The sequence below is a fragment of the Camellia sinensis genome, chromosome 4 (genome assembly GCF_055761805.1).
Source record: "Camellia sinensis isolate YWXY chromosome 4, ASM5576180v1, whole genome shotgun sequence".
In the NCBI taxonomy this organism is placed as follows: domain Eukaryota; kingdom Viridiplantae; phylum Streptophyta; class Magnoliopsida; order Ericales; family Theaceae; genus Camellia; species Camellia sinensis.
Window position 1 is genome coordinate 167,598,430 of NC_138964.1, and position 17,397 is coordinate 167,615,826.

Here is a 17,397-nt window from a genome sequence, read left to right on the forward strand (position 1 = left end):
CACATGTTTCAGAAATAATTTGATTCCATTGATAATATAATAATTTATCAAAACAGTTTAGTCCTGAAACAACAATTTAATTTTCAACAATTCAGGGTAGGGGAACATTTTTTAGAAAAATATATAGCATGAAACTACTCACCTAAAAATGAAATAATATAATCCTCGAATAAAGTATGAAAGTCCAACTAGTGCCCTGAACAAAGTATTAAAACTACACGTCATTACTAATTCAAACATACTAAAAGGAATAATAAACTAAGTAACCTCAAACTAAAGCGCACTAACACGGCTCAACCCAACTCACTGTTACTCTTAAATATTACCTAAGTTCATGTTCTTCAAGGTCTAAAATCACCCAAGACATGGGTTCAAATCGAAACTTAATTAAAAGTAACTTTAAGATAAAACAAAATTTTAACTAGTTTTTCCAATTTATTCGCTAACTTTGAAAATTAAAGAAACCACTCCACGTTGTTTGAAAAATTCTAAAACCCTCCAGATATCAACTAATATATCCTAAGTTTCAAACCCAAATAATTTCACTTGATTTTCTTATCAAAATAATTATCTACAATTAATTATATCTAAACAGGTTGTTTTCTGCAACACTTTAAAGAAATTAATGGTTCTCTTAGTATACATGAGAAATCAATGCAAGGCTAAAAAATTACGAAACTAGACTCGTAACCGGTTCTAATGACGCTGATTTGATAATTTTCAAATTTATACCCAAAGAGAACAACACTCCTGAACTTACTATTTAAAACCAGTTTTCTGGACAAATTTGAACGCATCAGTTTATATGGATTTTGACTCCCAAAAATTATGAAAAAAATTCAGATATGCAATTCAATATGTAATTAATCTATTGTAAAAATTTCAGTTCAAAATTCATTCGTTTGATAAGGTTTCTTGATTTTTAAAGTTTGTGATTCTGTACAAAATTTTTTGGACTAAGAATTACACCATTCTTTATACACAAAACACTATCCCAATCAGCCAAAAATTTCATAGCCATGCCCAACACATGTAGCTACTTCACCAATTTGATCCATCAACTACGCAGCAACTCACAAGAAGAAGAAAAAGATAGTGAGATAATTAAAAAATAAGGGATTTAGCTTGCCAATGGCCACCACAAAACTCAATAATTTTCAGCACTTTTCACCCAAAGACCTAGACATCTCTCTCCCTCTTTTTACCTCTCACGGCTGCTTTGAAAGTTGTGGGAAACAATAACATAAGAATTAGGGCTTTGTTTTCCTTTATATATATATATCTAACCAAAATGCTCTAATTTATTGTCTCTTTATATTATTTTAATTTCTATCTCCATTAAAATACAAATATTATTAGATCAAAATATGCTTACTAATTTGGTACTTAAATTTATTTATTTATTTAAATAATAAATCTTGCCTCTAAATTAAAGACTTTCACCATAAATTTATTTTAGGTTTAAAAATTAATTAAAAGACCTCCAAATATTTAATTTGCACTTTAGGATTCACCATCAAAATATTTGAGATTGTAATACTATTATTATTTAATTATTTGCTTGATATGTATATTCAGGTTCTCACATTCTCCCCCCCTAAAAGAAAAGTTTCGTCGTAGAAACTAACCTGAATAAATCATGAGAATAGATGTGGATACTTCTCGCGCATCTCATCCTCGCGTTCCCAAGTCGCCTCTTCAACTAGATGATTATGCCACAGTACCTTAACCAATTTAATGACCTTTATACGCAACATTTTCTCTTTCGAATCCAAAATCTGAACAGGCATCTCCTCATACGAAAAATCCTCTCTAATCTGAAGCGGCTCATAATCTATCACATGCGATGGACTGTGCACATATTTCCTCAGCATAGACACGTGAAACACATTATGCACTTCTACCAACCTAAGGGGTAGAGCAACACAATACGCAACCTCACCAACCTTCTCCAATACCTCAAATGGACCAATGTATCTAGGACTCAACTTTCATTTCTTTCCAAACCTGATCAATCCTTTCCATGGTTATACTTTCAAGAATACCATATCCCCCACATGAAACTCTAAGTCTCTCCTACGATGATCAGCATAACTTTTTTATCTACTCTGAGTAGTCAATAATCTCTTTGATGGTGATAATTTTCTATGTAGCATCCTCCACCAAATCAGGTAGCAACATTTGTCTCTCACCAACCTCATACCAACACAAAGGAGACCCACACTTCCTCCCATACAAAGCCTCATAAGGAGCTACTCCCAAACTAGAATGATATCTATTATTATACGCAAACTCCATGAGTGGCAAATAATCATCCCAATTACCTCTCCACTCCAAAGCACAAGCCCTCAACATATCCTCAAGGGTTTGAATAGTCCTCTCCAATTGCCCATCTGTTTGAGGGTGATAAGCTGAACTAAAATTTAACCGAGTACCCATAGCTGATTGAAACGCACCCCGAAACTTAGACACAAAACGAGGGTCCTGATATGACACTATTGACACAGGTGCACCATGCAATCTAACAATCTCCATCACATACAACTGTGCAAATCGAGCTAGAGAATAGTTCATCCAAATTGTAATAAAATGTGCTAACTTGGTTGTAATTACTACTAATACGAGGAAATCCGCACACGAAATCCATGGTAACATGATCCCACTTCCACTCTGGTATAGATAAGGGTTGTAGTTTCCCCGTGGGTTTCTGGTGTTCTACTTTAACCTGTTGACACACCAAACATTAAGCCACAAATTCTGCAATATCTCTCTTCATACCATTCCACCAAAAATGTTCATGAAGATCCCTATACATCTTAGTGCTTCCAGGATGAATGCTGTAACTAGAACTATGTGCCTCCGTCATAATCTCCTTTCTCAAATCACCACCAATAGGAATACAAATTCGGCTACGAAATCTAAGCAACCTATCATCACTAACCACAAAGTCTACATGCTTACCCTCTGGCATCTCTTCTTTAATATGCTTACGTTGGGGGTTAATCTCCTGAGCTAAACGAATATGTTCTCTCAAGGTCAGCTAAACTGTCAATTGACTACAATAAGCCCTATTACCAGGCGTAACAACCTTAAGCCTCAAACGTCTCATGTTTTCCACCAAACAACTCTTAATAGACAAAGCAGCTACATCTCTAACTGTGACCTTCCTACTCAAGGCATCTGCAACCACATTTGCCTTCCCCGGATGATATAAAATATTCACATCATAATCTTTTAGTAACTCAAGCCATCTTCTTTGCCTCAAATGTAGTTCCTTCCGTTTGAAAGTATACTTCAAACTCTTATGATCAATGTAAATCTCATATGACTCTCTATACAAATAATGCTGTCAGATCTTAAGAGCGAAAATCACTGCTGCTAACTCCAAGTCATGTGTAGGATAGTTTCTCTCATGTATTTTCAACTGTCGTGACGCATAAGCAATCACCTTCCCATGCTGCATGAGCACACATCCTAAATCCTGTCGTGAAGCATCACTATAAATCACAAAACCACCTCAATTTGTAGGTAAGGCAAGGATTGGAGCTGATGTGAATCTCTGTTTAAACTCTTGGAAATTACGCTCACAATCATCATTCCACTCAAACTTTACCCCTTTCCTGGTGAGATTGGTAAGTGGCAAAGCAATACGGGAGAATCCTTCCACAAACCGTCTGTAAAACCCAGCAAGCCCTAGAAAGCTACGTACCTCCGTCACAGAAGTAGGTCGTGGCCAATCAACAATTGCTGTCACCTTCATGCTATCCACAGATACCCCATCTTTACTCACTACATGACCAAAAAAGGATACACTGCTCAACCAGAATTCACACTTCTTAAATTTTGCATACAGTCTCTTCTCCGTATGGATCTGCAGTACTACCCTCAAATACTGCTCATGCTCCTTCTTACTCCTCAAATAAATTAGGATATCATCAATAAACACTACCACAAATTTATCCAGTTAAGGTTTGAATACTCTGTTCATCAAATTCATGAATGCGGCTAGTGCATTTGTGAGACCAAAAGGTATCACCAATAACTCATAATGCCCATAACGGGTTCTAAAAGCAGTCTTAGGAACATCTTTATCCCTTACCTTCAACTGGTGATAGCCTGACCTCAAGTCAATTTTAGAGAATACTTGAGCTCCCTGCAACTAGTCAAATAGATCATCAATGCGTGGCAAAGGATACCTATTCTTCACTGTGATTTTGTTCAGGTCTCTATAATCAATACACAATCTCATAGACCCATCATTCTTCTTCACAAACAACACAGGTGCTCCCCAAGGTGAGACGCTAGGCCAAACAAAACCTTTGTCTAGCAACTTTAGTAACTGAGTTTGTAACTCCCTCAACTCCAATGGTGCCATTCTATAGGGCATTTTAGAGATAGGTGTTGTATTGGGGACCAAGTCAATGGAAAATTCTACCTCACGGTCTGGAGGAAGACCAAGTAGATCCTCTTAGAAAACATCAACAAATTCCCTCACTACAGGAAACTCCTCTAACCTCTGCTTTGGTTGTTCGGTACTCACCACACAAGCTAAATAACCATGACACCCTTTTTTCAACATTTGGTTAGGCTGAAGAGAAGAAATAAAACAAATAGAAGACCCTTTCCCATCTCTCTAAAAGAAAAACTCATGTTGCCCCAGCATAGCAAAAACTACCCTCTTTTTAAAACAATCAATAGAGGCATGATGCTTCGTTAGCCAATCCATCTCCAAAATCACATCAAAATCCTTCATCTCTAAAGAAATCAAATCCACTGGAAAAATTCTACCATCTAACTCTATCTCACAAGATCTATAAACATCCCCTAACACTACCGTTTCCTCTAATGGAGTAGACACAGCAACACATGTATTCAAAGGCTCACAAGGAATAGACAAACAACGTAAAAACTTAGGTGCAACAAAAGAATGTGTAGATCCTAAATCAATTAACACTCTGGCAAGTACAGATGATATAAGGAGTACACCTTGTACCACAGATGGAGAAGCCTCAGCCTCCTCTCTAGTGAGGGCATAAACACGTCCTTGGGTAGCCGTTGACTTCTTTTCCTGAATCCCATTCCCGGATGTCTGACCTTGGGTAGTCCCACTTTTGCCATTATTCTACTTATGGTTAAACCCACCGCTATAAAAAGTTCGTCTCTGCCCTTGCCTCTGAAATGACTGTGCTACTGACTGACCTCCCAGTCCCTTGGACCTACATTGTGCAGAGAGATGCCCAGGCTTGCCACACTTGAAGCATATTCGAGCTGTGCCATCACAATTATACCCAACAGAATGTGACCTACCACATCTATCACAAATCCTCCGATTCTGCTGCGTCATACCATTGCTAACCTGACCTTGGATGTAAGGCTTCTTGCTAGGATTGTTACCACCACCACGATGCTCTACTTGTCTCTCCTCCCTAAGTCTCTTGTTTTGTGGTTCCTTGGCCTTTTGTTCCTCAGCTCTCTTTTCCTCTTCTATTCCCTTTTCAGCTAGTAATTTGTTGCTTACCAATGCAAAACATGTCTTCATCTCCAAAATAGCTACTTTTGCATAGGTTTCTGACCGCACGCCATTCTCAAACAACATCACTCTATCTTCCTCTATGGCCATCTGATGTGGGGCATACCTCGACAACTTTGCAAACTTGGCTTCATACTGAGTCACTGTCATGTCATTTTGCTTCAGATTGAGAAAATCCACTTGTTTCTGCCTTCGCACCGCTTTAGGGAAGTATTTCTCATTAAACAATTCTAGAAACTTGCTCCACTCTAGCTCTGTTTCTCTACTCTCATATTGACGCTTCACCATGTGCCACCAATGCTCTGCTTGGCCCTTGAACCTAAAAGCTGCAAAGGCCACCTTCTGATTTGCTGAACAACCTAAAACATCAAATATTTTCTCCATCTCTAGTACCCATGCCTCTGCCTCCGTAGGGTCCATTGTTCTGTGAAATTTTGGAGGTTTTGCCTTCATAAACCTCTCAAATATGGAGCCTCTATCCAAACTTAAAGTTAGTGGAACTGCTGGTTATGGGGCTACATGATTGTTCAGTAGTCCCAACAATGATTGTAAAACTTGTGCGGCTGGTGCAGCAGGAACAACTCCTGGTGTTTCAGAGACCATTAGAGCAACAGGTGATGCAGTAGGGGGAATAGGAACAAGGGGAACTCTACGATTAGCGGCTGGTTGATCAGTTCCAAGAACATTGACACTTCTTCTCCTCTGTGTCATCTCTTAACCTTCAAAATGAAATTAAGAAAAGCATAACACAAGCTTAAACAAAAATAACTTAACCAAACACTACTAAGGACTATAGGGACTCGGACCTTGTCTAAATGATGAAATGCAAGATATGTAACTCGATAAACTACAGCTCTGATACCAAGTGTCCACTTAAGCATAGGAAACGTCGCTTGAGCGTAGAACACACTCATCCAGTATTTGCAGATCTGCAAAAATATTGAGAGTTTGCAAAGTCCACTTGAGTGCAAGAATGGTTGCTCAAGCGGAGGAGCAAAAATTGAAAAGCCCGCTCGAGCGCAAGAATGGCTGCTCGAGTGGAGAAACAAAAATCTGGGTAACAAAGGTTTAGAAAAATAAGCAACCAACCTATTCCAAACACACAACTACAATCCAATAACCAAATTTAAGGGGGACTAAGGAGAAAAATAACAATGAACAATATTCAGAAACTATAAGTCCAGGTTCGAAATACAACAAGAGTCAGGTCAAAATAGAAATCGCTATAACTATAGATCTTGCCACCAAGCTTTTCTGATACACTTTGCTACTCCCTGCTCCTACTCCTTTCTGACCAATTCTTCTAGCAAGCCCAGAAAACCCACTTACTAACAATGGATTTTTAGTTCCACCATTTCTGATCACTTTCCTTTTGCCTTTCTTAAACAGGGTGTTGATGGAACCACCACTAGAGGCACTAATGGTATCATTAACTTTTGATTTAGAGCCCACCCTGTGAGTCCTCCTCCTGTACTAACCAAAGGGTGACTGAGCCTATTACCATTAGATTTATACTAGAGTAGCCTAATGGGCTAAGGCCTAGATTGATCTTGGCCCAAATCTACCTCCAAACTAATTCTAGGTCTTTCTTTTTGGGTTTCGCTTAAGCTTCTAATAAATCTTGGAGTGACTATCTACCCATCAACTTTTTGAACCCTAGCAACTTTTCCAAAATCATGATTGCACAGTTGCTGTTGCTACTACTGCATACTTTCCACTGCAATCATTGTATCTCCCACGCTTGGTCCTTCTTCATTTGAGTTTCCCATGCATTTTTCAGTCTCTTTCACCACTGATACCTGAAGCCAACTGTCACCTATCTCTACCTCACCTCCCTCTATCAGCCTAGATGTTGATTCACCTATTGCCTTCTCATTTTTTTTGCCACATCATCATCCACCTCGGCAGCCTTATCAGCAGCTTCTTTCCCCCTCTTACTCTCTTCAGCTGACTGTAACACCCTATTTACATTGGAGCTAACATCCTCTTCTCCATCATCAGTATTGGTACCTTTGCAAGTGGTCAACACCTCCTTGATAATCCATTCCTCACAGACTCTTATTGGGTAGACTCTTCCTTGGCATTCTAGATTCATATTGATGTTTATCAATCAAGTCAATAGCACTTGTGGCTATTTTTACCTTTCCACAACGAAATGATGTTGGTTCACAGATGTCACGATCTAGGTGTATCACCTCCTTCATAATCGTCCAATCTTTCTGAAGGTATCTAAGTTCCATAGATTCAGAGGTACACCATAGCAGCTAATCCAAACATACCTCTCCTGCTGAAGTTGCATTCCAGATTTCCACTCTGTAATGTATTCACACCAGTCTTGGAACCAAACATTAAGCAGACTATTTGTACTTCTCAAAGCCTCCCTAGAACTGAATGATATGGCTACATCACGCCCTCCTCATTCTCTCACCATTACATTCACCACTCCTTTTGCTTTGAGTTCTTTTTTTACCTCCACAGCAGAGTAGTTTGGTTTGAGCCTCATAATCATGCTCTCATACAACCAGCCATTTCCTATTTCTTCTACTCTGATTGTGGTAGTTGTTTTACCTCTTGGTTGAACTCCTTTTGTGACCTCTGCAAACGACTTTCTATTAGTTCCTTGATTTTACCTTTTTGTTTCAGTCATTTCTGATGGCCTTCTTGTCTCCATGTGCCTCCATTGTACTTGTTTCAACCCCATTCTTGCACCGTTTTCTTTTCCATAAACTACACTTTGGACTATCAAAGCTTTGTCATCTACCCATAATCCATTTGCCTTTTGTTCTGTTACACTGGCTGCAACAAAACAATCAAAGCGTACAAACCCAAATCTTGTGTTTGTTGTTTTCCTCCTCTTTTGTGAAATGAATACGTCCTTTACCACACCAAACTTTATAAACAAAGCATACATACTTCTTGGTTCCATTGAATCTGGTAAGTTACCCACAAACAAAGTGTACAGCCCTGCTCTGCTACCTTCCTTCCACCGATCTTGATTTGCTTGTCTTCCTCTCTGCTTTACCACTAGAATCCATCCTCCATCCTTACTTTGCTGTTGTTCACCCATAACAACCAAACACTACCTAATTGATAAAAGTTAGAAATTCAAATTATTTTTTTTTTTTTGTATCATAATGTTTTTTTTTTATTTAAAAAAAAAATTATTTTACTTTCCTAATAGCACCAATAGGCTACTAAAATTTAAAAATAAAAAATCCAAGTCCAAGATTCGGAACAGGGTGGGAAATCAAAGTTTATATAGTGGAGCTCGAGTTGTGCTATGTATTGATTTCATGCAACATTTTAGTGGGAGATCCAACAGTAGTATCTAATAAAAGCAACTCACAAGTTGAGATAGAGATGTTCTATGTACTAATAATTAAAGAAAGAAAGAAAGAAAGAAAGAGGGGTTTTATATCACACGAGCCACAAGTTTGAGCTGGATTTCCTTGCTTACGTGTTGATCACCAGCTATCTCTCCCAATGGGCAAAAAATTAACCAGTTGCTATTATTATTACATAATAATAAAGTGGCCTCCTTTCAATATCTTCAAAGATCCATTCGTTTCCTATTAAGGATTTTGAGTTGTAAAGTTATCTTAAATTACATAAAAATGAGATTCAAGATTTTGTTGGGGTCACTTGGTCAATTGGCTATATATGATTCTCTGCTATTTACACCCATAATTTTTTTAAGTTCATTCATATTCTGCCTAAATTCACTTTCCAAAATTAAAATTTTAAATTTTCATAGTACACCTATAATCTTACAAAAAGTACTCTCATTGTTAACTTTTAAAACCTTAACCCAAAACCAACTCACACAAATTAAGCACATCATTAAAGGGTTGTTTGGTTTTTGTGTTGGGCTAAATAATTACAAAATAACAAAAAAAGGTCAAAAAATTACAAAAAGCCAAAAATCACAAAAGGACAAAAAAAATCTACCAATCCAAAGCTAAAAAGCCAAAAAAGCCAATCAAAAATACCAAACGAACAAAAAAGTCTTAGGTTAAAAAAGTCAAAAAAATCCAAAAACCAACTAAAAAAGTCATTGCCAAACGAAGACTAATTCTAAATTGTTTGCAACTCAACCCTAGATTTATTTTACAAATTTAGCACCACAAGGAATCTAAATAGCTTGTTTTAATCATATATATATATATATATATATGTAATTTTTCACACAATCTCTAAGTACTCACTTTATACAAATATAGAATATGTGACACAAAAATTTATTCACATAATTTCTTCTCCTCAAACCCCCCCAAATGATGACAAGAAAAAAGTAAATTAATCACCCACACTTCTCTTCTCTCAAAACCTTTCAATCAACATTGTCACGTCATTCAAAAAATTTATGTAAATATAATATTATATAATGAATAATTTATTTTAATCATATGTAATTTTCACACCATCTCCAAATACACACTTCATGCCAATGCATAATATATTATACAATAATCCCAGGTGAATCACTTACAATAATCCCAGGTGAATCACTTCATACCAGTTGCAATTAAATAAATAATATAGGATCGAAGATCTAGGCATAAATTGAACTAAGATCTAGGTAGTGATTTCCTTTATCTTTTGATTAAAAAATTAGAGCACCATCTTCACGAAGTAATACCACCTTCCTTTTTTTTTTTACCATCAAAAAAGAAATTTTATTGATAGAAAACATACAAAGTATAATAACGTACATCAATAAAAAGGAAGTTGGTGAGTAACCAATAAACAGACCAAAACAAAACAAAACAAACAGAATCAACCATAGAACTACACTCACGGCAGCCCAGCCTAACAGCAAAATCAACATAACACACCCCTTGAATACCATTCCTCCATAAACCTCTTCTGGTGGAGCATTAGTTTTGCATATTAACAGTCCACATCTGATCTGCATGTGGACAGAGCACAAAGGGACAGAGCAACAAAGCACAGAAACAGGTTCACAAATTGGCATTAGTGGCAGAACAGATCAGCAACAAAACATGCACTTTTGATTGCATCCACTACTTCAAATCCTCAGGCTGAGATCAGGTTTGGTAATGCAAATTTGTGCTAGCAGATGAGACCAGCAAATCAGGCTGACATCAGCAGCAACAAAGCTCTGCCAAGCAAACACACACCCCCTTCCCTTGCGTCATGTCCATCCAATATGATACAACTATTTATATATATATATCTCTACCAGCTCACTGTCTCTCTTCACCAAATAACTTATCAAACCTCTCTTTCTCTCTCTCTCTCTCTCTAGAAATATGGGTGCTCCTGAAAATCTATCCTCTTTTGGATGTGAACTTAGAATCATTAGAGCCAAAAACATAGAGTTGAAATCCCCTGGACACTTGTTTGTCAGATGCTATCTCTCCGCAGGAAACAACAACAGGGTTCGACTAGACAGCCAAGAAATCTCATCAAAATCCGACTTGTTTTGGAATGAAACGCTCTCGTTAGAGTGTTCGGGTACCCAAGACTCCATGGAGATGCTGCTGATGCAAGGAAGTGTTGTTTTTGAACTTCGGTGGAGAAGCAGCCTACCGGTTCTTGGGAAAATTGGAGGATCACATCTCTTGGGTAGAGCTGAGATTCCATGGAAAACTGTCTCCGAGACCCCGGAGATGGAAATTGAGAAATGGGCAGTCATGGTTCCAAAAAGTAGACGCGTATATGAAGATATCAAGCCACCTGCAGTGCAAGTAGCAATGAAGCTTAAAGTTCCGACAGTAAAAGAGGCGACGTCGGTGCCAGTGCCGGTGTTGATGCCGATGACGATGAGGAAGAGGAGAAATAATCAAAGGGTGACAAATTCAGATGAGTGTGGATGCGTGGACGTTGGGTGCAATTGTGCAGATTATGATATGTTTGCACTAGTTGCAGCTTTGGATGGCTTTTAGGTTGGCAAGCCACTTAGAAGCTCTAGGGTTGGTGTGAATATTTTTTTGCCTTTATTCCTAAATATTTTAATTGAGACAACAGAATACATGAAGGCGTGCGGCACAGTAGGTCTCTTAGAAATGCTTTGATGTAATTCATTTGTATGGTTGGCAATCAATAAAGGGTTGTTTTTTGCTGTTAAAAAAAAAAACAGAAAAAAAAAGAAAGAAATGCTTTGATACTTTATTTGAAATGCAAATGTGCTTATCTCATCTCAATTGACATTGTATAATGAAATCTAAGTTGGCAAAAAATTTGTATCGCAAGTGTTCTATTTATTTCATCTGAATTCATAGTATATATATGAAGGGAAATGTTAGGGATCATGAAAAAATTGTGATATTTAGATTACCTTGATTAATGTGTGGTGCTTGATTGTAAATGTAATTCAAAGGTCACAAATCTTTCATGATTATTTTCATGAAAGACTTTTCATGATACCTACCATTGCTGATAAATCAATGCCATATCTAAATTGATAATTTATTTCATACAAATTTACAATATATATAATTAATTAAAGATTAAACATAATTAAGTAGGATTAAATTAAGCCTTAATTAGGATTAATTAAGTTAATTAAGTTTTGTGGTAATCATGACTAGTTAGGACTAAGTTAATTAAAGATTAAACATAATTAATTAAGCCTAATCATTGATTAATTAAGTTGATGAGAAATTAGCAAATTAATCTAATCAAACTCAAGTTAATTAAAATATTAGTGAAAGTTCTACAGAATGTGAGAAAATTCTTAAACCCTCACGATTTTATGTTTATGAGTGTGTATATGAGGAGAGAGAGTAAGCAACTTCATTTCCCTTATTTGTGCTAGAGCATTGAGCTCAAGAACTCTATAGAGAGTGAGTGAAGAAGAGCGCAAGTCTAGTGTAAGAAATTGGAGGAAGTAAACTCAAGAATTCAACAATCCAAAGCTTTAGGTAAGAAATTAAAGTTTAAATGTTATAGATAATTACTCAAAAGCTGAAATCAAGAAGTAATTAGATTCATGATTTAGCCAAATGAATGGAGCTAGCATATGATTGATCTCTCTTTTCAGTGCCAACTAGGGGTGGGTAACGATTTATCCAATCTGTAAAACCTGCCCAACCCACATACTAATAGGCCGTTTCGCAAATACAATGCGAGGGGATGCGATTTAAAATATGGTATGTTTGCGGGTTTAACCCGCATCCGCAAGAACCCGCCCGCACTTTCTTTTTCTTTTTTTTATATATATTATTATTATTATTTTTATCTTAACCGTTGATTTCATTCCTATATCTCACCTAAATATTTTTGTCCAAAACAAAACACCCTTTATTCTTTGAACTTACTCTAACATTACATCTACTAATAGTATTATATCAACTGAAACTGAATAAATACTGATCATATTATTATTGTTACATAACTGAGCTTGTCCCGGATGAAGTGTGATTTGAAATTTTAAATTCCTTAATGAATATGAAGTTCTAGTTTAGGATTTTAAAATATGCGCTTGTGTTAATTTACGATTTGATTTAAGATTTTAAATGATTTGTTTGTGTTACGAATTGATTTTGTTATATTTTTAATTTTATAAGTTTTAATTCATTAATTATTAATGTTGGAGCATTTTAGAAAATGGGGAGAAAATGGCCCAAAATAAATATTTACAAAATGGGAAAAAAAAAATAAGGCTCAAAAATAAATTTTTGAAGACAAAAGTCTAGTCCGCAAATCGCTTGCAACTGCCTGCACATCCGTGAATCCTATCCGCATAAACCGTACTGCGGGCGGTTGCAGGTTATCTTTTCCCCAAACCACATAAATGTGGGCGTGTCCAAACCGATTTGCAAACTGTCCAAATTCGAACTGCGAACACCCCTAATGGCAACCTATAGTTGGGATTGTCTAACTTAGCTATGTTACTGTTGGCTTTTTGACTTTCGAAGGTTAATTATATAATTTAAAGTGTGCTAGTAAGAATCAATTAGTCCTTACAGAATTTTAATTACCAACCAATTATCAGATGATTGTGTCGAAATTCTTTATGTCTCAATGAAGAAGACTTTTACTAGTGGCTTGTTTTTGGAAAAATTTATAAGAAATAATAAGTACATAACAATTCAGAAACTGAATCTCATTAAGTAAATAGGAACTTACAATGCAATGACCCAGCCTTGAAAAGGTTTACAGTAACGACTACTCGAAACTACTCTTAGGAAATGAAGTGCGGTACAAGAATTGTAGTACTTAAATGTAAAGAACTGGAAATGTAAAACTGGAAAGAAATATGATGTAAATAAACTAGTTTCTAGACTTAAGTATGGGTCCTTCAATTTGGGGCCTTCTCTACTATTTATATTCTCCAAAGGTAACCGTCGAAGTGGGCTTCCAACCGTCGAAATGTCCTCCCGTCACAACCCAAATCCGAACATGACCGGCTGTGGCCCACAGGGACTTAGCCCAAGGCACACGTAAGCCTAAACATGAACTAAAAACCATAAAGAATAAATATGATGATAGCCCAGAAATAAATAAATCAACACTCAATCCAGTGACATACCACAAGTGAAAAACAAGTCATAACCAATTTCCTAAAAATATATATATACTAAATGGGACATAAACCGCCCACAAAATAAAATAATTCTAAATAAAACCCAACCACATTGTATGCACAAAACTCGACAAAGCAACTTAAAACAAATTAAATAAAGCCTTAGAGGTCCATGCAATTGAGTCCCCGCTACGCCATGAGTCCACTCTAAGTCCTTCTAACACCTGGAAATAGTAAACAACTAAGTTAGCTGATAGCTCAGTGAGTCGCAACATAGATAGTAAATACAGTTTTGAAAATAGGATTCAATTCCAAAATAAGATATATATCACAGAAACTAGATTGGCATACAGTTTGGTAAATACAATCTGTTTCAAAAAGAAGGTTCCATAGTTCAACACTTAAAATACTCATGTCTCGCAAGAACATAATAAACGACATTTTTCACTTAAAACAGATTATAACATGAACACCAATAATTTTCTGGGTACCAAGAAAAACAAATAATATACCACACAGTTCTCAAGGCTATAAGCCCCGTTGGATCCAATACCGAACTAAAATTTATCCTCAGGGTGGCATCTGGGCCTTTTCTCAAAGACGATCTGATTGAAGATCACCTAGTTTTTTTTGAAGGTCTTTTCCTTACAATCGTTGAGTACTAGAGTCATCACGACCCAACTTGGATCTGTTCCCTAGTGGCCAGAGTCACCACACACAGTGGAATAATTTCTCTGGACTAAATACACACATGGTCCCAATAATCAATACACATCAGTTTCGCAAAACATGGTAGTTCATCACTATAAACATGAGACCAAAACAAATAATTTACAGTATGCCAAGTTCACACATGTTTCATAAATAATTGGATTCCATTGATAATATAATAATTTATCAAAACAGTTTAGTCTTAAAACAACAATTTAATTTTCCAACAGTTCAAGTAGGGGAACATTTATAAAAATATGTAGCATAATACTACTCACCTGAAAACAATATAATATAATCCTCGAATAAAGTATGAAAGTCCAACTGGTGCCCTGAACCAATATGAAAACTACACGTCACTACTAATTTAAAAATACTAAAGAATAAGAACTAAGTAACCCCAAACTAAAGCGCACTAACACGGCTCAACCCAACTCACCGTTACTCTTAAATATTACCTAAGTTCATGTTCTTCAAGGTCTAAAATCACCCAAGACATAGGTTCCGATCGAAACTTAACTAAAAGTGACTTTAAGATAAAACAGAGTTTTTCCAATCTATTCACTAACTTTGAAAATTAAAAAGCCACTCCACGTTGTTCGAAAAATTCTAAAACCCTTCAGATATCAATTAATATATCCTAAGTTCGAAACCCAATTGGTTTCACTTGATTTGCTTATGAAAATAATTATCTACAATTTATTATATCCAAACAGGTTGTTTTCTGCAGCACTTTAAGGAAATTGACGATTCTCTTAGTATACATGAGAAATTAACACAAGGTCAAAAATTCAAGAAACTAGACTCATAACCGGTTCTAATGATGCCAATTTGATAATTTTTGGATTTATACCCAAAGAGAACAACACTTCTGAATTTACTATTAAAAACTAGTTTTTCTGGACAGATTTGAACGCAGCATCAGTTTATATAGATTTTGACTCCCAAAAATCATGAAAAATTCATATATGCAATTCAATATGTAATTAATCTACTGTAAAAATTTCAGTTTAAAATTCATCCATTTGATATGGTTTCTTGATTTTTAAAGTTTGTGATTCTGTGTAGAATTTTTGAACTAAGAATTACACCATTCTTTATACATAAAGCACTATCCCAATCAACCAAATATTTCATAGCCATGCCCAACACATGAACCTACTTCACCGATTTGATCCATCAACTACACATCAACTCACAAGAAGAAGAAAAAGATAGTGAAGGAATAAAAATAATAAGGGATTGACCTTGCCAATGGCCACCACAAAACTCAACAATTTTCACCCAATGACCTAGATGTCTCTCTCCCTCCCTTTACCTCTCACGGCTGCTCAGAAAAGTTGTGGGAAAACAATATCATAATAATTAGGGTTTGTGTTTATTTTATTTATACTAGTGGTGGGTACACATAGGTCAAATAAATAGATAAATATACAAAATACATATATAAGTTATATGCAACTCAAATGGTAAAGCCTTATTTATTAAGTTTGTGGTCTAGAGTTTAAGTCACACCCTCCTCTCTATTTACTTTATTTTATTTTTATTTATTTTTTAGATAATAAATATTGCCTCTAAATTAAAGACTTTCACCATAAATTTATTTTAGGTTTTAAAATTAATTAAAAGATCCTCCAATAATATTTAATTTGCACCTTAGAATTCACCACCAAAATATTTGAGATTGTAATATTATTATTTAATTATTTACTTAATTTTTATATTCGGCTTCTTACATTGGTAAGCAAGGCATTACTAGCTGAAAGGGGAATAGAAGAGAAAAAGAGAGCTGAGGAACAAAAGGCTAAGGAACCACAAAACAAGAGACTTAGAGAGGAGAGACAAGTAGAGCATCATGGTGGTGGTAGCAATCCTGGTAAGACGCCTTACACCCAAAGTCAGGTTAGCAATGGCATGAGGCAGCAGAATCGGAGGATTTGTGATAGATGTGGTAGGTCACATTCTGTTGGGTATAATTGTGATGGCACAACTCGAATATGCTTTAAGTGTGGCAAGCTTGGGCTAAGTCCCTGTGGGCCATGGCCGGTCATGCCCGGATTTGGGGTGTGATGCCTCCCATGATTGCTGATTATGTTCTCTCACAGTCAGTCCCACTACATTATTCTTGCAGTTAGGTTTCCCTCTCGGATTTGAATTTTAATTCGTGAGTAACCGTTGGGCCATGTCATCTTGCGCCTTCTAGCTATTCTGGTGCTACGCAGATCCATTATAACCAATATGACTTGCCACGTGTCTGTCTTTGACTGAAGACTTGTATTAACTCCTCGAATTGCCCTTCATGTACCACGTGTCAAGTTGTGATTAGCTTTTACAAAATATGTAGCCAACATAACCCCCCGCACTAATATACCCAATACTTGGTGATATTAGTGGACTCAATGCGCTTTGTCCACGTCCTAGGACGTGCATGGACTTTGCATTTTCTTAGAAATGCAACCTTCTTCCATAAATGAAGCACTTGATTTGCATTAAATTATTTCCTGTGTTTGAACATTTTCCACTATCCGAGTATTGATACAGTTCCCATGGCCAAACAAACCTTTTTTTTTATCAATCGTACATACGAAGAGGTATTAGACAATGATGTTCGTCCTTGAAAGAACCTTCATGCATTTATTGGCCACGCTTATCCGCCTCCATTTAT

At 36.3% G+C, this 17,397-nt stretch overlaps 2 protein-coding genes across 2 annotated transcripts; one reads left to right on the forward strand and one right to left on the reverse strand.

Moving 5' to 3' along the window:
- Nucleotides 1–4,468: 4,468 nt before the first annotated feature.
- LOC114314113 (uncharacterized) lies at nucleotides 4,469–5,950 on the reverse strand. The gene is made up of 3 exons (XM_082923826.1): nucleotides 5,200–5,950; nucleotides 4,676–5,094; nucleotides 4,469–4,588 (listed from the first exon to the last, which is right to left on the reverse strand). Exons 1-3 carry the CDS (start codon nucleotides 5,948–5,950, stop codon nucleotides 4,469–4,471), a joined length of 1,290 nt encoding a protein of 429 aa, XP_082779952.1.
- A 4,316-nt stretch (nucleotides 5,951–10,266) lies between these two features.
- On the forward strand, nucleotides 10,267–11,678 carry LOC114314124 (uncharacterized). Its single transcript, XM_082923001.1, has one exon. The coding sequence runs from the start codon at nucleotides 10,804–10,806 to the stop codon at nucleotides 11,437–11,439; it is 636 nt and encodes a 211-aa protein (XP_082779127.1). The 5' UTR covers nucleotides 10,267–10,803; the 3' UTR covers nucleotides 11,440–11,678.
- The last annotated feature ends 5,719 nt before the right edge of the window (nucleotides 11,679–17,397 follow it).

What these genes read in the sequence shown, in the direction of transcription:
- LOC114314113 (XM_082923826.1), bottom strand. Translation starts at nt 5,950, where the DNA reads ATGGACCCTACGGAGGCAGAGGCATGGGTACTAGAGATGGAGAAAATA. An exon ending in TAGGTCCAAGGGACTGGGAG is followed by an intron (nt 5,095 to 5,199) that starts GTCAGTCAGTAG and finishes GGACTACCCAAG; the next exon opens with GTCAGACATCCGGGAATGGG. An exon ending in TTGATTGTTTTAAAAAGAGG is followed by an intron (nt 4,589 to 4,675) that starts GTAGTTTTTGCT and finishes TCTTCTCTTCAG; the next exon opens with CCTAACCAAATGTTGAAAAA.
- LOC114314124 (XM_082923001.1), top strand. Translation starts at nt 10,804, where the DNA reads ATGGGTGCTCCTGAAAATCTATCCTCTTTTGGATGTGAACTTAGAATC.